The 21,994-nt window shown below is 30.0% G+C and overlaps 1 protein-coding gene across 3 annotated transcripts in view; it reads right to left on the bottom strand.

Moving 5' to 3' along the window:
• The window catches only part of LOC111042363 (scavenger receptor class B member 1-like), a 41,880-nt gene that overhangs the window by 11,768 nt on the left and 8,118 nt on the right, over window positions 1-21,994 (bottom strand). For 2 of the 3 annotated variants that reach the window (XM_022326952.1, XM_022326951.1), the window contains one exon: window positions 226-317. In XM_022326952.1, coding sequence (XP_022182644.1) covers window positions 226-317 — 92 coding nt within the window. Of the gene's footprint in view, window positions 1-225; window positions 318-1,217; window positions 1,347-21,994 lie in introns of those variants that run through there. The other variant, XM_022326953.1, reaches the window with a different exon arrangement.

Raw genomic sequence — 21,994 nt, forward strand, 5'->3', positions numbered from 1 at the left:
TACATTCGTCGAGACATCGAGTATTTAGTACAAAAATCAATATTATACAACCAAACATTGTTAAAGATAATATTTCACATATATTTTATTTCATATACGCAATGTATTAATATTTTGGTTTGGAATGTTTACAACTAGTGTATTGCTATATAGGCGATATACGTGTACCTATGTCCTATACCTAAAATTTTAAAAGATTACAAAATAACTAATAATAGTACTTACCTCATTCATTAATATGTTAAATGGTGTATATACTATTGTAATACTGCCCACGAGGAATAATACCAATGCTGTGAATATGTAGAACGAGTTTCCTGAAAATAAAATAAACATTTCAATATTAGTCAAATGAATACACTGTCTTCCGTTTAAATTGTAATGACAGTCATTGGTGTTTGCTTTAAGGTATGTGTGGCATCTATTTTATACTATGTGGTTGCACTTGAAGCGGAAACTGTGTATGTATAACCACCACAACCCGACAAATAATGTGAACAATAATATTTTTGTCGTCGAACTTAAAGAGCTCGGGTGATTGCTTCGGGCATGAAGTTATAGATACTTCATGGAGTAAAACACTTAAAGTCTTCAAACTACGAATACAAAGAATTGATGACATGAAAGAATGCTTGACAAAGTATTTTACAACACCATCGGTAATTAATAAACATGAGTTCCATGCAGGCCCCCTCACATCAAATATTGGACTGTTGTACAAAATGTTTTTGAAGCCGTTTACAAAACGTCCAATAAAATACAGTGACACCGATACGAATGTCCCATAGGCACACGATTTCTAGGTAATCAATGGTTAACTCACGACTTAAAATAATACGATTACTTAATATGTTATAATATGCATTTATATCATAAGATATTATTTAATATAAAATAAGTATTAAAAAATGAAAAAAATTACAAATTCATTTTAACGGTCCATGGTTCCATGTCTAAATACCTAAATGACATTACTTTTAAAATTTTAACTTCAAAATTTATCGTAATTCTCTATTACCTTTTAAATTTATGTATTATATTACATTTCACTTTTTTCGTGTTTTTATAGAAATATTATAATATATGATACATTTTAGCTTTTTTTTGTGTATAAAAATAAATATTATATAGGTATGTAATACATTTTTCGTTGTTGTCATTTTTGGAGTTTATAAAAAATGAATACTAATATATGAGCTAAATAAGCTAATACACACCTTTGAATTAAACATTTCACAGGTGAATAACGTATAAAATACTTCGCATTTGATTACCAGGAACCATCAAGTTTAAAATATACGAAAACATTTGTACTATCGACGATTTAGGGTTGATGCTGTTTATTCATTTTTAGACAATTGAACGGAACTTTTCGCATAGAATAAACACTGTAGACACTACCGAGTGCTTTTTCAGTGCTGTTATTCACGTTGTTTAGTTAAGTTTGTTATTAAAAACACTTAATTAACTTTTTTATGTATAAGATTAACAATCGTAAATCTTTTATAATATTAAAAAAGAATTAAAAATTTTTACAACTCAGAACAATAATAAAAAAGAAGAGTTCCCAGAATTCCGTGTTATCAAGGTTCGATTTACTGATGGTCTACAATTCAATTGTGTAACATACACCATCACATTATGTAAATTATAATAAAGTAATTTAATTTATGTGCATTAGAACAATTTTAATGAAGAATGATTGTACAATGAATCTTTTAAAGTAAGTACCTACCTAATGTCATCTATCAATGAACGATGACTTCTATCAGTCCTATCACGTCGTCACGTTTTGTAAATATAGTTTCAATAGTTTCATGCTATCTTATTTATCTTAATATGTCGTATTTCCTTGTAAGCAGAATGTAAATATTACGAATTCAATTCAAAAAAGTATCAATCCGTTGTGTCAATATATACTTGAAATACATTTTTTTCTTTTGCTTAACTTTTACGAACATTTAAGGCAATTACTATTTCCTATTATTTACGTTTTTCTCGGATTTATCATATTTTGTGGCTAAAAATGAATAGAGGTAATATTATAATTTAATATAATATCATGAATCTTATTTTATTTCATCAAAGAAAATCTACACATGAGTAACATCATAGCATAATGTAACATAATCTGCATTTCGTATATTAATTTAAATTTATTGTTTTTAAAAAAGTGTAGGCACTCGGGTTTTTTATTTTGACTTTTGGTACCTAAAATTGTTTTTCCAACTTAAAAAAGTTTATATAGTACCTTCTTTATACTCAGTATTTTTTTTTACATTTTTGTCTTCATTTTAATATTTTACCTACCAATTAATGTAAAATTCTATATTTATTAATAAAGTATTCCTGAACTATATTTATCTGTAAGAATTAATCAATGAAAAACATTATTTACAATAAACGAGCGTTGGCGACAAAAATTATTTTAGGTCGTATTTAAGTTAGTTTTTAGTTGTTATTTTTAGTTTTTAGTTTTTATACTGCGTAATGTGTAAATTGGGTTCATATATTTCACTATAGATGTTGGTAAATGGTAAGTAAGATATTATAATACCTCTATATTTTCTGTAAAAACCCCTTTTGGTTCATTTGTAGTCAAACAATTTAAAATTAACTGAATACAATATAATAATTTCTATTTTTAGTGATTTCATTATATATACCATATGCACCAGTGCCAAACAAGTTATTGCATTCAAAAGTCGAGCTAGATTTATAAATTATTTTTTTGATTTTCACTTTTATTTTGCACATTATTATCTAAACATTTTTCAACTAATTTTCCCTACAATAAGGTGCCACCAGGGATGTCACTCCCTTACCATAGGTAAAACTAGGAGAAAACTAAGGGGTCTTAGCTTCTAAAATATTTTCATATAATCCAGAAATATAATTTAGATGGTAAGTCACGAAAAATTTGTTTTTTTTCAATGACGCAAACAATTGGCAAGTTGTTTATTTACAAACATACAAACTTAGACAGGTGTATGAGATTTTTTACACAAATCAATAACTAAAAAATATGAGTGCTACAGCCCCCCCCCCATCCCCCCAAAAAAATGTGGTCCTGCTGCTCCCCTTTTTTATTTCACGATATTTAAAATAAAAATTTTACAAGGTTAACAAAAAAATAAGAATAAATTATGTTAGAAGCTTGTTGTACCTCGAAAAGTATATTTAATGATACAACACTAAGTAAAATAGTGAGTATAATGTATAATAATTATAGTTTACTTTTGAATGGAAAAACCAAATTCTATTATAATAGGAAGATTAAGTTTTTAATAAAACAATAATTGTTTTCACAAAAAAAAAACAACGACGAGTTAGAGTAATTATTTTTTCAAAGAAATCTTTACCATGTACACGATGCAGTCCAGAGTAAAATTGCTTTGAACTTATTAAGTATGGTATTAGAGGTATGCACTATCCGAAATTCCAATGACGTTATTATAACACATTACAAGCGCGTAAAATGTGCATCTTAAAATGTATAATTAAAATGTGTATGTGCATATACCTATTATTATTATTATTATTATTATTATTATTATTACTAACAAGCAATGTTTTTCTAGAAAAAAAAAAAATTATATCCAGCCTGCTATTTGCCCTTGGCTAACATTTAAGGTCGACGTTTCTTAGTTACTTATCATGAGGAGATTCCCATTTTGAAATTCCTTGCGATTGAGTTGGATTATGGGCGCTCCTACACGGCATGTGCGGTGCGCCGGTGCCTATATAGACCCGGGTTAATGGTTAACCCGGAGCCGATGGCTGTTACATTATAATATTATACTAATGAGTCATCAATTTAATGTCGACTATTATATAATATACGATATTGAAATGGGTAGAATACAAATTATAGATTTCACGAAAGTAATAATCGTAGATAAAAACGATTTCAAACGTTTTCAATTATTATACTGGCGGCTTGGAATCTTATTAGTGTTTGAACTATTGAACTGATTACAAATTACTATTGGACCGACGTGATGAAACCCAATGGTTTTTTTGAATAAGTTACAACGTATAAAGAGTATTATTATGGAACACGGTTTGGAATAAATGCAAATACGACTGACTGAACTATAGTGAAAAGCCCATAAGTAGGTATAAAAAATAATATAAAACTATCAATTTTTAAAATATTTAACACACGATATTAGTGGACTTTAAATCCATAAATTGAAATCGATAATATCAAATCAAAGCGTGGGAAAATTGTGCGAAGAACCATACAAGTCGCTACTAATAAAATAATGAGCCAACGTGAATTGCATATTATGTGTTATGTATAAAATATAAATGTTGCTGAATAGTAATTATATAATAGTAACGGCTCCATATAGGTATCTACCTGAAATGATTATTGTAAAACCCAAAAAGATCATTGTCTCATTCCTAATCGTCATTGGTAATATTGTTATAAGAATTTGACCATCGGCAGTAAAATTTCTTAAATAATGACAAAATATGTTGTATTAAATATTAGTTGTAGCTCAAACGTAAGAGTATAGGTCTGCTGAGAAGCCCCCTATGTATAATCATTAAGAGAGGTGCATCACGATTGCTCAATTTTCACTTTTTTATCAGATAAAATCACTACACGATTTTGCATAGAAAATAATTTACCTATGTATTTATGTACAACACACTAAACATTATAATTTATAATATTAGGTATATATTATGTACGTAATATTATGTAAGTATCTACTAAATATAATACAATCGTGAATTCAAAACTTATATTTTGCTAACTGTTGTGCATCGTGTAACCGAGTAAAAATACAGATATTCATGAAGTTTAAATTTCGTAAAATTCTACATAGGTAGGTGTACTTAAATGCTTGGCTATTGTACATCCTCCTAGCGTGCTGTAAGAAATTACAGTTAATCATTAACAGATAGCTGATTGACACAATTTAAAATGTTATGGATAGTAAAGTTTCGTTATTATTTAATATAAAAACAATTATTGTTATAGAATAGATTTTATACTTATATGTTATTATTTATTGATAGTTAAAAAATTTTTTTTTTCAAAATGCTAACCGAGAATTTTTAAACAATCCGAAAATCATATACTTACCTGTATTATGAATAGGTACGACCAATTTTTAAATTTTTAAATATCGTATAGTTATTTAATATTATACTATATTATTGAATGATGTGTATTATTCTGTTGTTTATAGGTACATAAATCATTTGATGTCCAACCGTGTTGTGGTTTTAATATTATTATTACTGTATATTATGTATTTACGTCAGAACGGGTAGGTAGTTTTAGTGTTTTGCAAAATACATTAACAAACTATAAAAAACCCAATATGAATTATGAAATATATCGTGATAATAATTATCAGACAAAAACTAAAAAGTGATGGACGCTCAATAGTAGTAATTTCCATTTTTGGAGTCAAAAAAGGAAAAGGTAAACAACACAATAAAGAGGTTTCACCGATTGATAACGTCTGTATTTGCTTATCCTGTACGTTAATAGTACCTATAGCACCAAATTATTGGTAAAGAACCTCGTACATTATTTTAAATAAGTATTGATATCTTTTTTTAACATACACATTATTATTTTTAAAGCTTAAACAGGGTTTTTTAATTTTACGAAAAAAATAACATTTTAATAATTAAAACAATATAATATTTAAATTTAGTTTTTAGTTGTGTAAACTATGTCAAGTTTATAAACATATTCGACAATGTCTAACTTCAGTTACAGTGTCTTGTAATAATAATCTACTATAGGTAAGTAATGCTCGGGGTCAACGGCAGTGTTGTGATGTAATAATTTCCAGTTGCTTAGTGAAATGGAAATTTAACGGAGTTTTATGAAAAAAAAAATAGCATATGTTAAGTGCCCTTGACCAGTTGACCAACTTGACAGAGTATTCCAAAAAGAGATGAACAAAAAATACTGGTAATTGTATAAAATCGTTATAATATTAGCTGCGTAGTGCTCGATTTGCGGGGCGGGGGGCACTGAGTACTTTTTTTTCTACATTATTGATAATAATAATTTCTAATGAAAATTAGCATCGTTAAACAGGTTCGTTCCTTTTGGAAATTATGGCCAAAAGTGCCTCACCGTAAACGTTAAATTAAATTTAGTAACAGATATTAATGTATTAATTGATATTGGTTGTATTAAGTCATTAAATTAATTAATATAAGTGACATAATCTTCATATCTTTACATTATCATAATCATAGCGTGCATTTTATCCGTTATTAGATCGTAATTTTTTATTTGGAAATCGGATGTAGGTACTTCCTACTATGATGTTATATGATATAAAGATACATATCTGATGATAATATATTATAAACATTAAACAACCTAACAAAAATAATTAATTTTTGTGTGTCAACGATTTGGACCGATAAATTGACATTTGTGAACAAAAGTGATAATACTTATACTAGTGATAATACTATACTTTAAATTAACTTTAAAAATGTTTTAATACATTTACGTAATTTCCAAATTGAAATCTAGTTATCAGTTGGTCCCTCCTAAGTGTCCTGGATAGCAACTGATTCCTGTTCCAAGGCGGTGTTAAAGGAAGTTTTTATACGAGCCGTCAATTAATCACACATTTTGGCGTGGGCGTTATTGTTAAATATTTCTTTGATTCTTATTTCGTTGTTTGAAAAGTTAAAGGTCATTCAATCTTACCTTCAATCGTAATGATCCCAAGTTTAATAACATACTATTATACTATGTTATTAATAAGTAAAATATCGTATATGTAATATGTATACGATACGGATATCACGTGTGCACGATTTTTGATTCAAAATATGCGGGGAAATTTTATAGAAACATAATTGTGTCGATGACGATTTGTTTACGCATATTTTATACTTTTTTGTGAGGATATTATAGCTGGATAAGATGTATTTTTGCACATTCTCTGATTTTGTATAATAATAGAAGACCAGTAATAAATAATAATTTAAATCGTTCCCACGCGAAGACTATACAAAAATTAATAGTTTATCGAAAATATATTGATTTTATAAACCTTGAAGTGTGCTCGTGGATATAATAATTCGTTAATTAATGACAGATGAATTTTTTTCGATATTTGTTTTTTTAACAGATTCACGTGTTGGGCGAATATGGGATTTCTTATATTATTATTATGTAACCGCCAAAAAATGAATAATTTGATCAATTGTCTAAGTACGTAGTTCTTAAATAATTATGTTTTCATCAAATAAACAAAGTTGTCCGTAGAAACTGAAATGCATACATGATAAATACCTACATCAATATTACACTATTATTTATTATGACGCAATTATATATTGAGACTTTCCCTCGTGTTAAAAAGATAAGATATAACTATTGTGGTAAAGACTGTGTGTTGTAATTTAGGTTTAAAATAGTTTTGCAATTCTAAGTAATGCGTCAAATATAATAATTAACTTAATGATAATGCTGGCGCTCCTAAATGATACAGCAAATATTATGTTTTATAACAATTGTGTTATCGATTCTTGATTAACTGTTTCAATATATTTTATTATCTATAATATTAGGTTTAATGTTCTAGCATATTCTTGCACACAAATAAAATAAGGTTGAAATCTTCTCAAACAACTTTACTGGTTTTAATAACTTTAGCCGTGAACGCAACAAATAACGACTATAATTTGAAATAAATGTTATTGAATTTAAACAAGTGATAAGTCTAATTTGTAGGGAGTTTCGAATTAAAATATATTAAATACATTCAGTGTCACCATCGGATACAGTGAAGTGTGGCGCAGAATGGGAACCCTCTGTTGGTCACGTTTCATGATGATTTTTAAGACTCACTTGTATACGTTCTTCCTAGTACGTTATTCGAATTGAAAAAAAAATTCTGGCTTCAATAATTATTATTTCGGAAGCATATTCCAGACCATTCGGTACATTTATTGCCAAAAATAAAATTACTACTCAAAGGACAAAGACTATAGTAAAATATATAAAAATTGGTCAGTATGAAAACTAATATACATACTCAAAATTACGCTATATGCGTACTCATTTTTAAGCCATGGTTTGCACTAAGGTATACCTATTAGGCAGATATAGCCTATTATATTTTGTACATGACATTTTACTAATGCCATTATGTTATCCGGAAAACAGAGTTCTTTTGCTGATTCATATCTAACTGAAAATTATATTTTTATGGTACCACTAAGTAATAGTATCGTCAGAGATTAAAACATCAGCAGCCACTCTTAAAGTGACTCACAATATTAATACAATTATGTATTGTATTACTGTGCTTAAGGTATGTCTGCATTATGAAGACGAGTCAAAATAATTATTTTTTATCTGCTGTATGATTTTATATTGAGAATATTAAAAAAATTTATATAACTGAAAATAATAGCGTCTTTATTGTAACGTACTTAATAGCAGTATACTATAATAATGCCCATTTAGCCCCTAGCGTTGATCGGGGCATGAATATCAGCGCGCAATTTCAGCGGGTTGTCGAAATAATTCTTGTTGTTTTTAGAAAGGCGCATTATGTCCTCAATTATTATTATCGTACAAAGTGTATAATGGAGACTTGAATACATCTTTGCACGATTTGTTTTGATCGTTTTAAGACCGTCGTGCTTCACTCGACAACGTATTGTAACGAAGAGTGATATTTTTGTGTTGTTTTTCTGCTCAAAGAAAAAAAAAATATTGTCTTTGTTGTTTTTATAGGTACATATTAACTACTCACCGTCGTGAGTTCACCTGAATCTGATTGCCCTTAACCTATATGATCTAATAACGAAATAGCATACACGTTCTGCAGCGGTGCATAGACCCGAATCAAGGTGAATTACTTTTTCTCCCCGTAAAAACCAGTGGCACTTTCTTTGAATAAGTCTTGTCTGGCACAGTGTACGACCATATTGTTAATCGCAAAGCACACACACACACACACACACACACGCGCGCGCGCGAGCGATTGACTTTATTGCAATGCAATTATATTGTTGAAAAAATTGAATCGGTAAAAATAAAATAATTGTATATATTATTATAAATTATAAAATATCTTCTTTATTGTTATATTTCGCGAATCATCAAAAATTGCTTTATTTATAGCCTAACCGTAAGAAAATTTACAATTTATCATTGCATTTATCATCAATGGTTATTCTATATTTAATTATGTATTCAAATTTTAAATGTATACCTTGACCTAATAACATATTACCTATGGTTTACCATATTTGTTTACGATATTTAACAATTTTTCAAATATTTTTCATGAATTTTAAATTACTTATTTTTGTACACTTTATCCCTGTAACATATAAAATCATGTATAATAATTAATGTTAATAATATATATCTTTGTTTAACATTAGTTATGATTTTGATCGTAAATCTTTATAAAACTATTAAAGATAATTCATAGAATGTGGGGGCTAGATAGCATTATTCTCTGAATTATAACATTTCATGATACAGATAGCACCTATATGGCTATATGTACACATAAAATATACACATATACAAATACATATACAAGAACATAAACTTAAACATTTCATAAAATAATGAAATGTGTTTATTGAATTTTAGGTTGGAATTAAAATTGTTAAATACATTTTATACGTGTATAAAAAAGTTCAATGAACAGAATTTTTTTTAAGTGTTAAACTTTAAATAGTTGATTAAAATGAACAAATATTTATAACACATATAGTATTACATGTTTATTATAATAGCTATTTAAATGAGAAGTCAGCAGTAATTTATAATTATTGTAAGGGTAAATACTATTACTACTATGTAACTTAAAAATAACGACACTTTATAGTTCCATTTGCAGTGTTCGTTTTATAGAAGGATTATGCTATGTTCATTTTTGATCAAGTTTATGACCGAAAAAAAAATTACATACAAAACACGTAATTGTAAAACCAATAAAATTAAACGAGAAAATTTGAAAAAAATTTTGAATTAAAATATAATTTATAACTAAAAAATGCTCGTGTAAAACACAAAGAAAAAACGTGATTCTAATAAAAAAGTATCGACTGCAGTATTGTTTTAAGAAGTATTGTACCTATTGAAACGCATTATGAATTTAAATAATAATTGAAAACATAATTCATATTAATTTAGGCATGTAAAATATAAATGAATACAGTCCACGAATTATTATATTATTTTTTTGTTGAAAATATAACAAGCCATATATTATTGTCAAAAGTCCCAAGCACTCGAAAAATAGATATAAAATGACATAGGTCGTAGGTATAGTGACACTATTATGATATTTCATGATACTGAATGGTTTGAAAATCGAGGAAATTAATGAGGAACGTTTGTACCTATATATATATATATACCTACCCACTAGTTTTTATATCGTTAATTTACTTGTACACTCTATTTCACCAATCACAAAAACGAAAGAGGAAACGTTGTTTAAAAGCAAATGTCATCTAAAATAAATAAACCCAAATACGATCTACAAAGCAACACCTCGCAAGGTTTGAACGACACTGGTTTTTTACAATGCACATGCACAAAGAGTCAAGGCTAAACGTACGAACGCACGTTGAGCTCCTCCTCAGCACAGACGGTCGTATAGGCACGTTTATTATATTATAATATAGTAGTACGAAACTTGAATAATATGCCGCATGTCTACATCTTGAGTCAGTTATGTTGGTTATTGGGATAACATGTTAATAACTCGTTTATTAGCATATTTTTATTCGAAACGTTTAAATGTCAAAAATCTGGCCTATACAGGATCGCCAGCAGAATAATATGCACATTTTAATTTTCTAGATGGAAAGTTCTTTAATTAAAATTTGAAAATATGGCCACTGGGGTCAGAGTCAATTTTGATTCTTCAAAAAAAAAAATAAAATATATACTAGTTTTATTATTATGGACAAAATAGATACTGATATAGTTATATATTATGTCGTAGATTTACGAGAAGATTAGAATTTAAATACGAAATGTAATGGTATTGGAGAAAAAACGACGTACTTCAACCGATCGGCGATCGATCGATTTCGATTCGAATAGGTTTATAAGAGAACAGACTATAAATAATCTGATACATTTTTCAGATATTATAGATTATAGAACATAATATTATGTTGAAAGACAAGACAATTGTCTCATTTTTTAATCAACTTCTACGACACTTTTGACTGAAACTCAAAACAGTGCGTGAAAACCTAATTTTATAAATTATGATTATAAATTATTTTTTATTTTAGATTTTGAAGCAAAGAAGCTAAATAAATGGTGTTATTTTTTTTAGTATCTGAACTGTAATTTTTTACAAAAATATTTGATCTAATGAGTACATGTGTACCTACCCATTTTCCCGAAGCAAATTTTATCTAGTTGGCACTTTAATGAGGTGATTTTTCAATTTCCCGTGCATTTTGAGAGTGCATTAGGAAAAACGATCAGAAAATGGTAAAAACACTATTTTGTATAGTATTTGGGTTTTTCTTTTTCTTCGCAGAATAGAAAATAAAATACTCTTAAATTCTAAAATGTAACACTTAAAACTGACAATATACATATGAATATTACTAACATTAATTTTTATGTTTATCAAACCAAAGCTGAGAATGATTTATCATTGTATTTAAAATGCAATAGATACATTCACGATTCATGACTTAATGATGATAGGTACACTCGAAACATACTATACAGCACAGCGAGTTCTATATTTTATTATGCACGTTAACGTTCGTAAATTGAATACAAATTGTGCGTCTGGCATTAAAACATTTCTAAACTTTTATCATTTTTAGAAGATATAAATTAAAATCAAAATATATAAGTAAAATATTAAAAATAACCCACCAAATTCGATTTAAAATCGTTTTTGAACAGTATTTTTTTCGTTCATTATTTTATTCTTAAGACACTTGTTAGTAATATTATTATTTGTACATACAGCATTTCCCGTGATTTTGTTACCTTAAATCAAAGTTTTCAATTATTATTATAAAAAATTAAATGTTATGCAGACAAATTGAAGGAAGTGCGAATGCATGATGGGATAACTAGGTACATATAAATGTTTACCGCTGAAGGCGGTGCCACGAAAAAATGTGATCAACGATTTTTCAAAGGTATAATTTAATATTTGTTGCCAAATGTTTCCCAATTTACATAATTGTTTATAATATACATAGGAAATTATCTTATTCGGGATTAGGATTTAAAATGGATTTCTGTAGCCCTTTTGATTGCTGCAGCAATTTATGCATAACAAATTAAGCACCGGCTCGATGTAATTATTATTTACGTGTTGACCTTAGGCCTAAAAATAATCATTTCCGTATCCCAAAAGTGTGTTGGGAAATAAAACGCGTTCGGTTAGTAAAACGTAGAAAGGTTAACACTGATGATTATAATATAATGCATTATTTATTTTTATTGCCATATAATTCGTAAACTCCGGGTGGTCCTGGGAAATAGGATATAGCGATGAATCTGTTTTAAGATATATTTTAAATTTATGTATATTTTCTATTGCATCACATGCATTTTTAAAATAGCAGGCCTAACCAGATTTCATTCATTCCAAAACTCTAGTAAATAAAGAGGTTAGGCTAAGATTAAAAAACTTGTTTAGTTTTGACGTTTTAAACTTTATGAAACGAAAGAGGAAATATTTATAATAGTTAATCAGTTGGTAAAAAAAATGTATAAATATTGTGTATGATATACTGCGGCGTTAATAGAAATTAGAAATTGATTTTATATAGTAGGCATGAAATCTTAAATAGGTTTTTAAATCAAAGTTTTTGAAATGCGAGGAAAATTATCTGCATAGTTAAATATTCGTATGCACCAACTACCAATACACTCGTATTGCTGTATGCAGTATAATATAGACAATTGTATGTACAAATAAAAATTGTAACAAATCATTTTAATTATAATTACTATTAGGAGGTACTTATAGTGCACTAGTGCAGGTGCCTGTGTATGATTTAATCGTACAATGAGACACGAAAAACGACTGTAAGAAATAGGTACCTATCTAGATTAATTGTAAATAATTGTAATCAGTGATATTAAAACATCGATCTTAATATAGGTAAGTATTCCTATTAATTGTTTTTTTTTTTTTACTATTTTAAAAAATAAATTCGAATAAAATACAAATGTTTAAAACGTAAATGCATTAGGTAGATTATTTTTATTTGACAACTAATAGTACTATATGTATGATTATTTATTTTTATGAATGGAATTCACACAGTCATAGTCAACAAAAGAAAAATAACCGTGTATAATAGAACATTATACTTACACTATAAGAGAGTGAGGGGTAAACGATAAATATTTCGGTTGGATTTTTTATACCGAGTCATTTTAAAACGCATTGACCTTAGTTGAAAACGATTGACTTTGATTGGGTTCGTTAAGCGTAAACATTACGACTAATCGGTCAGCAAACGACAATGTGTAATAAAAAAATATATGTATCATGATCAAAGTCATTTGTTCGGTAATTAATATACAGAGATTTATTGTATTATGGCAAAGTAAACAGACTCATTCGTCGTAATGGTCATCGAACTATGTGTATTATATATATATATATATCTATAATCTATATGTATATAGACGGGCGATGTGCACACAATAAATAATAAAAATAATAATAATAATAATAGTAATAACAAAAAACCATTTGATAATGTAACAAATTAATGACTTCATCAAGCACGTATTCGAAAAATGTAACTACAATCATGATAATTGCTACACAGTATAACGTGAAGGGTATCCCAAATGGTTACCATAGGTATATAAGTAATTATAATTTATAATAATATGTATAATATTCAACGCTATACTTGTTACCCCATAGGCCAACTTGTGCAGAATCCTTGTAACAATTAAGGACGCTAAAGAAAATAATATCTTATTCTTCGAGTACCTCTCAGACAAGGCTCGTGCTTATACTTCATTGTTCATATTATTTGTTCTTATATTTAAATTAACCGCTTACAAGACTCATTGATACGAGGAGCATGGTGATTGACATCTCATTGTTGTTAAAAAAAAAGACATTTTATCCGAAGCATTTAGCATTTACCAATTGATTTGTGTTCTCATATAGATATTCTTTTTAATTGTATTAATTTTCACTTGACACCGCTTGAATGGATGCCATCACCATTACAAGCCATGTATAGGTATACGTACGCACAATGACGTATATTGGCGTACAATACAGGTGTCGAAATATGAATTGAATATTAATTATTATTGTACAATATAATTTATGTACCTATATATTTATTACATTTTCTCGGCGATTGCATCTGAAAATGAACAACGATAACGACTACTTGGGTGGTGATTTGAATACAGATGCACGGCCATAATAATGTCAAAGGTAATGTCATCAAAGTTATACTTTGTCTTAGCCAAAGGTCTTGAAGTCTATAATAGGCGCACAACGATTTCGGAGAGTAATAATATTATTATCAACGTGTTCAAGGCTGATAATATAATGCGGACATCCATTTGTATGCACGATATAATACGGTGCATCTGCAATTAGTTACAAGATTATTATTTATGGCCTTTTAGTCGATCGATCCATCAGTCGGTCAAGGGCCGACAATATTCGTATTCGTATCGAGGCTTTGTGTAGCGCTTGAAGTACACATTATGGTTGTACAGTATATCGTCATTCATTATATTATATTACTATTTAGTATTTACTACTAATTTGAATTATTATGGTACGTTAATAAGGATGACACGGCCTGCAATAAGCGGTGTTCAGAGATTTTGGCTGTTATTATTGCGATTGACCGTGATCAAATTCGAGAAAACACTTATGATTAACGTCCGTTTAATAGATGTTATCTTAATTATAAGGCATTAAAATAAATTAAATTAGTTTTTTTTATCATATCCCACTACGGCCACAATATGGGTAGCTAGGCAATATCAATGACGACGTGTATACGCACTCAGATTTCCAACGCCAAAACCTAAACGCGTAGTGTCAAAGTGTTAAGGTCACGAACAAATCGCGTATACGCACATCTTTATAGTTCTATGAGGCATTTATGTAGGCACCTAATATGTTATTCTATTATATATATACATGTATATATAACATCCATGGCCTTAACCTTTTTCGTAAGCTGAGTATGATTGCACCTATATATATACCTATAATAATAATAATAATAATAATAATAATAATAATAAAATAAATCATAATATTTAATATAAAAGAACAGGAACTTTACTTTATTTTTCGGGCAACGGTCATAGTTTTTAATGATATTTTCGCCACGCGGATAAGTAATAATGACAATAATTGCGCAACACGCGTGGCAGACCGCACTGTAGTAATAGCCAGTCGTATATGTCTACATAGTATAATAATAATATACCTATTGCCTATTATTGTGTACCTGCGTATAGGAAAAGGACGAATTCGAATATTTTATTTCATATTGTTATGTACGAGTGAAATATGTACGGGCACAATATGTATACGCACATCGTACACACTAGGTATGTAGTCGCCTGGTAATACGGAATATTGTGCGGCGCAAGGACGTGCCTATATATTGAATTTTATTATATTATTATTGTTTCAGAGCTGCGCACGCCGTACTGTCATGATATGTGAATCATTATCCGACCAAATCTGGGTACGCGAAATCGTGCTGAGGATGTGTACAGTGTTGTGCCTACTAGAGGTATTCAGCGGCTATAAGGCAAGTATACCTAACCCGTCATGCGCGTCTGCCTCAGCATCACGTGTGTGATGTTTTCAACACTTTGGGTGCTGCCATCCTGTACCATTCCGTTTCAATTTGTTACATGGGATGAACGAATGCGAAATCGGAAACGTCGCAAGACCGCGTATATGGTATTAAACACAAATAAATTAAATTGTAAAACACGTAGCCTTGTCCCGGACGTACCTGTGTACATTGTACTCGGCTACCCATTCTCGTATATTATGATTATAAATATATTCTATAGAATCGCGGCCTAATATTATAGCACACAACATATCCGTATATTTTGCTAGCCACATACACTATTCGAGTATGATACAATCCATAAAAACGTACACCCCCGCAATCCTCTATTTTTGCATTAACAGAAAAATAATTGAGTGTGTACTTGTACGTTTTTTTCGGCTCCAAGAATTTCGTCAAAATTTCTTGCGCAGAGGATTTTTGATGCAAGGAATTCATCGGAGCGAGGAGCGAAGGTCTCGATTCCGAGAAAATTCACGTTTCCGAGTTACGTTAAACAACAGAAACAGAACTCAGTCACTTCGGCAACCGTGATAATTTTCATTTTTTCTAAAAAAGGCTTCGTTTTCAAAAAAAAAAAAAGTATAAATAGGAAGAAGTTTAATGTTATTTCCGAAATTGGATTATTTTCTATTTTGCAGTATAACATTTTTCCTGAACATTTTCTTCTACTTCTATAAAATCTAACATTTTAAAGCCTAGACATTTTGGGCAATGTCGCCCCCCAAATAGGACGACACATTGCACACCTAATTTGAGCTTAATCATAAAATTATAGTTTTTAATTTTAACATTAACAAACAAATATATACATTTTTTAAAACTTAACCTGAGCTGAGCTCGGTCACTCGGTACTATGATACATTGAATACATAGATAGTATTGTTTACTTACTCCAAAAACGGCAATCGTTGAGAGAACTCCTCTGTTCAAGAATTTAAGTTAAATCGTTGTAATTTTTTTTATTTTACGCTGCACGACGTTTAAGACTAAAGGAAATCAGGTAATATTAAAAAAATTAATCCAATATTATGTAGACAAGATATTTTACGCTCAGACAAGATATTGTACATTCGCGATGATGATGAACACATATTATACTATAATATAAAGTGTTATCTACGAAATTATTTACTTTAATAGAATACCATCTATTCTTGTAAATAAAAACAGTGTTTGCGTTAAAGTGATGAGTTAGCAATAAATTTACAGACCGATAAATCAGACGGTGGAGTGTGGAAATCTACTAACATATTTAGCGTGTCCAGAGAGGAATGTAAGCCAGCAAATGTCTATGGTGTTTACTCCTTTTGAATTTTTTTTTAAAATAAACATTAGGCATTAGTCGATGGTTTGAAACGAAATCGTGAAACTTGAGTATTTGATAGGCCTGCTTGCATAGATGAAAGTATACACCGTGGCTTGTACCATTATAGAAATTTCCAGGATACAATAGTTTAAAAAAAAATTTATTGTATACGTTGAAAGCATAGAAAACCCCGATCTTCGGCAATGGCGAAATCAATGTTTAATATTAACATCTTGTATTTATAGTAAAACCGTTTTCCTTAAAGGCACTATATAGTCAGTGAGTATCGGACACCGTACATACTGCAAAGTGTTTGTATACCTGAAAGCTTATTACAGCAGCACGTCATAAATATGTTTAATTAATATATGAATATAATATAATGTATTATGTAAAATTATGATTAATACTTAGTACCATCGATTTTAACATATTAAAATAATAAAAAATGCTAATAAGTACTATTAATTTTTTTATAGGTTTCCGCGTGCCTATGCGGCTATGCGTATGTTATAAAAAAACCACATGTTGCATTCCACGAATGCAAAAGTCTGTTTTAGACAAAAACCATACCTACATGTAGGTAGGTACTTTAGAAATTGATTGCACTCGTTTATGGTTTCAACCTTCTATACATATACATATACGTTATACCAGCCAAAATCTATGACGTGCGTGCGTTCTTCAAGACGACGTTTGAATTAATTAAATATTCCAATACTGCACACACACACACACACACACACACACACACACACACATACTGGAAAATTCAACCTTCTCGGAACCGTGTTACGTACATCATAGTTAAATATTAATTTGTATTATGTTTCCGTGAGAAAAAAATCGATTTCATATCAATTAAACTTTTGTCTTTTGTTTCTCTTCAATTAGTCGAAGGAATATATTATGATTCGAATAAAATCAATATTCTATGTGTCCACTATATACCATCGCAGCAGAGTACGAACGATAATATACGAGTACCTGATCAAAGCAGGTATAGCTGGTTACCCACCTCCGTCTCATCGTTATACCTAGGTTTAAATGTGTGTAATAATAATATGTCAATATTCTCCGAAAACGTATTATAATAATATTACATAGTTGTAAAATAAATATCATTATAATATTATATTATTATCGTACAGCTGCAGCATGACAAACGGTCGAAAACAGAGTTTTTCCGTCACCGTATTTATATTATCGTTTGTACAGGGTGTGTCGAATATTGTCTGCGACATTGTGCTAGGTATAAGCGTGTACATAGTGCACCACCTCGTATTTCGGTATCGTATTTTTAACCATATGTCATTTACTAAGCACACGAATAGTTGCGACGATGCACAACGAGGTTTTTTTTTAAAGAAGCTTTTCGTAAAAAAAAAAAAAATTATAGTTTTGTGGCTGCTTTATAATATGTATGGTGACATTAATTAACCATCAAAGTTACCGGATCTGCCAGCATGAGACTTTTTTATTTATTTTTTTTTTTGCGGCGATATTTAAAGACCAAAGTTTATTTTTATCACTCACCACTCACGAAATACCGATAGACGAATTGAAATCCCGGTGGGCCGTTTTCTTCCATTCCGGCATCACATATACGCGTCATGCGAGTATTATTATAACCGATATATTATTAAAATGATTTCGAACCAAAAAAAGTTTAAAAACAAGCGTCATTTCGAATGGCCCAAAAATTAAAATGTAATACAAAAAATAATGTAAAATGACAACTATTTAATTCAGTATGGTGAAGTTCTCCAACCCGCTATAACTATTGTAACAAGAAATCGCCCGACAAACTGCACAAGTGATTTTTTTTTTAATTTAAGCACAATAATACATATCATATAATATGTAATGCAACAGCTGCGCAGGACACTAAAAATAGACGTTCTATAACTAACTACTATAGTGCGATCCGTTCCATTTACAATATTCTTAAGACATGAAATTAATTGAATCGTTTAATAAAAAATGCATTTTTTTTTATTAATAATTATACGAATTCGGTTCCGATGACTGGACCATTAACACTATATAATATTTTATTACAATATTAATAACAACAATAAATTGTATTAAAATATCTAGGTTATTGACCCAGTGTAAGAATAGAAAAAAACAAATGTTTATATTATTACAGACAAATAAAAAAATACGTATTTTAAAATCACTGCAGTTTCGTATTGATTATTAATGTTTCCTGAAAACGTGTTAATTATTACAAAAAGGAATAAATGTCTATCCCTGGGATATTATAGATAACTCACGTCCTCGCGGCCTTCAATTTGCGCGAAACATCAATAAATTTCAATATTTCCTCATGACGTGGCTTATTATTTCCTTAGATACGTCACAGGTAGCAAACAATAATATCAATTATAATTTAAGAGAAAAAAAACTTCAGTAGTAGTATACACGTACGTAGGTATATACATTTTAAGAGTGCCTATATGTACATATATTAAGCACGCATGACGTGTTAACCGATGAAAATCCTGTAATTTATAATTAAGTATATTTTATAGAAATGACGGCATTAAAAACTGTTGACATTTGTTCAGGCAATACGTGAGATGAAAACAACGGTTTGCGGTTAGTGGTGTGTTTAATAATAATATAAATAATACGTTAAAATATGGTGCGGTAATGTTTAGTGATACCTGTATGCGGTGTGAGGATAACGTATATATGAATCTATTGTAAAGTGTAAATGTGTGAAATTTTTAAATCGACTAGTGTACCTACGTTATGAAACGTCAACACTCAATACATTACATGACATTAATTAAAAATGAAACAAAAAAAATAATTTATAAACACCGCTATACTTACATTTTAAACGTTAACATTTTCAATAAAACGACGCTGTTAGTCAGTCGGCCTATATGTCTCATAGATTACTGAAATCAGTGTTGCACAGGCTCGTATATACCATGTTAATGTATTTTGAATTTTCTGATATTAATTATTGTATTTAGCTCTACCGGTCCATTGTAAATATCCCGAACGTAATTTATTTTTTGGCAAAGCGTGTTCGCGTATCGTTTGACTAGAGATACTTTAAAAGCAGAATTACGGAATTTTGAAATTGGGATGTCACAACGAATAAGACAACGGCGTAATAGTTAATTAAAAGTACGTTTAGATACTGCCAACTAGCCAACTGATTTAAAGAAAAACTCTGTGCGTGTATTTTTATTTCCGGATATTGTGTAACTATGTAGAAAGATAGGGGACTAGTCCAATGGGTCATCAACCGACGAATTATCTGGGTCCAATCGCAAATACCCGTCCACACATTTTGGAATTCGTTTTGTTTTGGAACCTATTTTTGAGGCGATTATTTGTTTACCTATAGTTCAAAAATTACGATAATATAATAATCGGATATTGTGACACTAATGAATAAAAATATATAATATTATATTGTCAGTTACCTATACTTCACCGCACCTTAACTTCGGAGTACGGTTAATACCTAATAGTGTTTAAAACCGCATAATTCGTGCCCAGAAAAAAAACTAGTTTTGAACGAGGCATTCAAAATGTGAAATTGGTCGAACTGCGCAAAGCAGAACTTCAATTTTTCATCGACATTGGCCGAATTTGTTGAATAAAAGCCCTCGGGAGAATAGCATACAACTGCAATGACGATTTGTATAACAACTGCAGTGATACACTGATACTGATATCATAATATTGAAAATCCCAGTAAGCTGTGTCATAGTCAATTGTTGAATTATATATAGTGTTGTAGACGATCAGAATATATTATTTGTTCTGGCGGCAGTTGGCGTAGGACTTGGGTAATATAGGTAGGTGACGTACCACAGATCCACCTCAAAAACCGTGCACACATTTTGGAATTTGTTATTTTTTGGAACTTATTTTGGCACGGTGATTCGTCGACGTACACACTGTATACGTATGCTGCTAAAAAATAATCATAAATCGGACATAACGATACTAATGAATACAAATATATACGTATATTATATTGCAGTCAGTTGCATTTATTTCACCGCATCTTAGGTCCGTTAATAATATGATGTACAATTGCCTAATGGTTTTTAAAACTGTCTGATGCGTAACCAGTACAGAAACGAGTTTTGAACTAGGCATTCAAAATGTGAAACTATAATCGAGCTGCACAAAGTGGAACTACTATTTTTCATTAACAATGTCAGGATTCGTCGAATAAAAAAAAAAAAAAAATATAGATATCATCGATATACAACCGCAGTAGTCATGTACGTCTTATTATCATACCGATTATAATATTATACCGGTAAGTCGCCCAGTCGATAATAATATTTTACATTTTCCCGTAGACGCGATCATTACGAGTTCCGTCTGCAGTAGGCGTTGGAGGTACCTAATACCTAGGTAGGTGGTATACCTATACGTGTCGTAGAGTGGAATCGAAGACGACGTCGACGACGGTGGTCGCTTGTGCCGCGCAGACGGTCGACGCGATGTTGACTTCCCCGGGCACACACTCGGGGAGATCCGCGGTAGCGTTAAAGTGTTCGAGCACACACACGTCTTCATTCGTCCGCAAGGTCAACAGTTGGTCAACGTTAAAACAAAACGGATAACAGCGGCGGCGGCGGCGGCGGCGGCGGAGGAGATGCATTAAGGATTCAGCGAACGTACGGCCGTCCCGCATGTACAATATATATAATAATAATAATAATAATAATAACGATAATATATTATAGAATAGAACATTATGTATAGAGGATCCTATTGACGCACTCGAGTATATATTATAGTAGTCGTTGTAGATCCGTGAACTTAGTCACCGGCCGAACCGCAGGCCGCGGG

This window comes from Myzus persicae, unplaced genomic scaffold, assembly GCF_001856785.1.
Source record: "Myzus persicae strain clone G006 unplaced genomic scaffold, MPER_G0061.0, whole genome shotgun sequence".
Classification (NCBI taxonomy): domain Eukaryota; kingdom Metazoa; phylum Arthropoda; class Insecta; order Hemiptera; family Aphididae; genus Myzus; species Myzus persicae.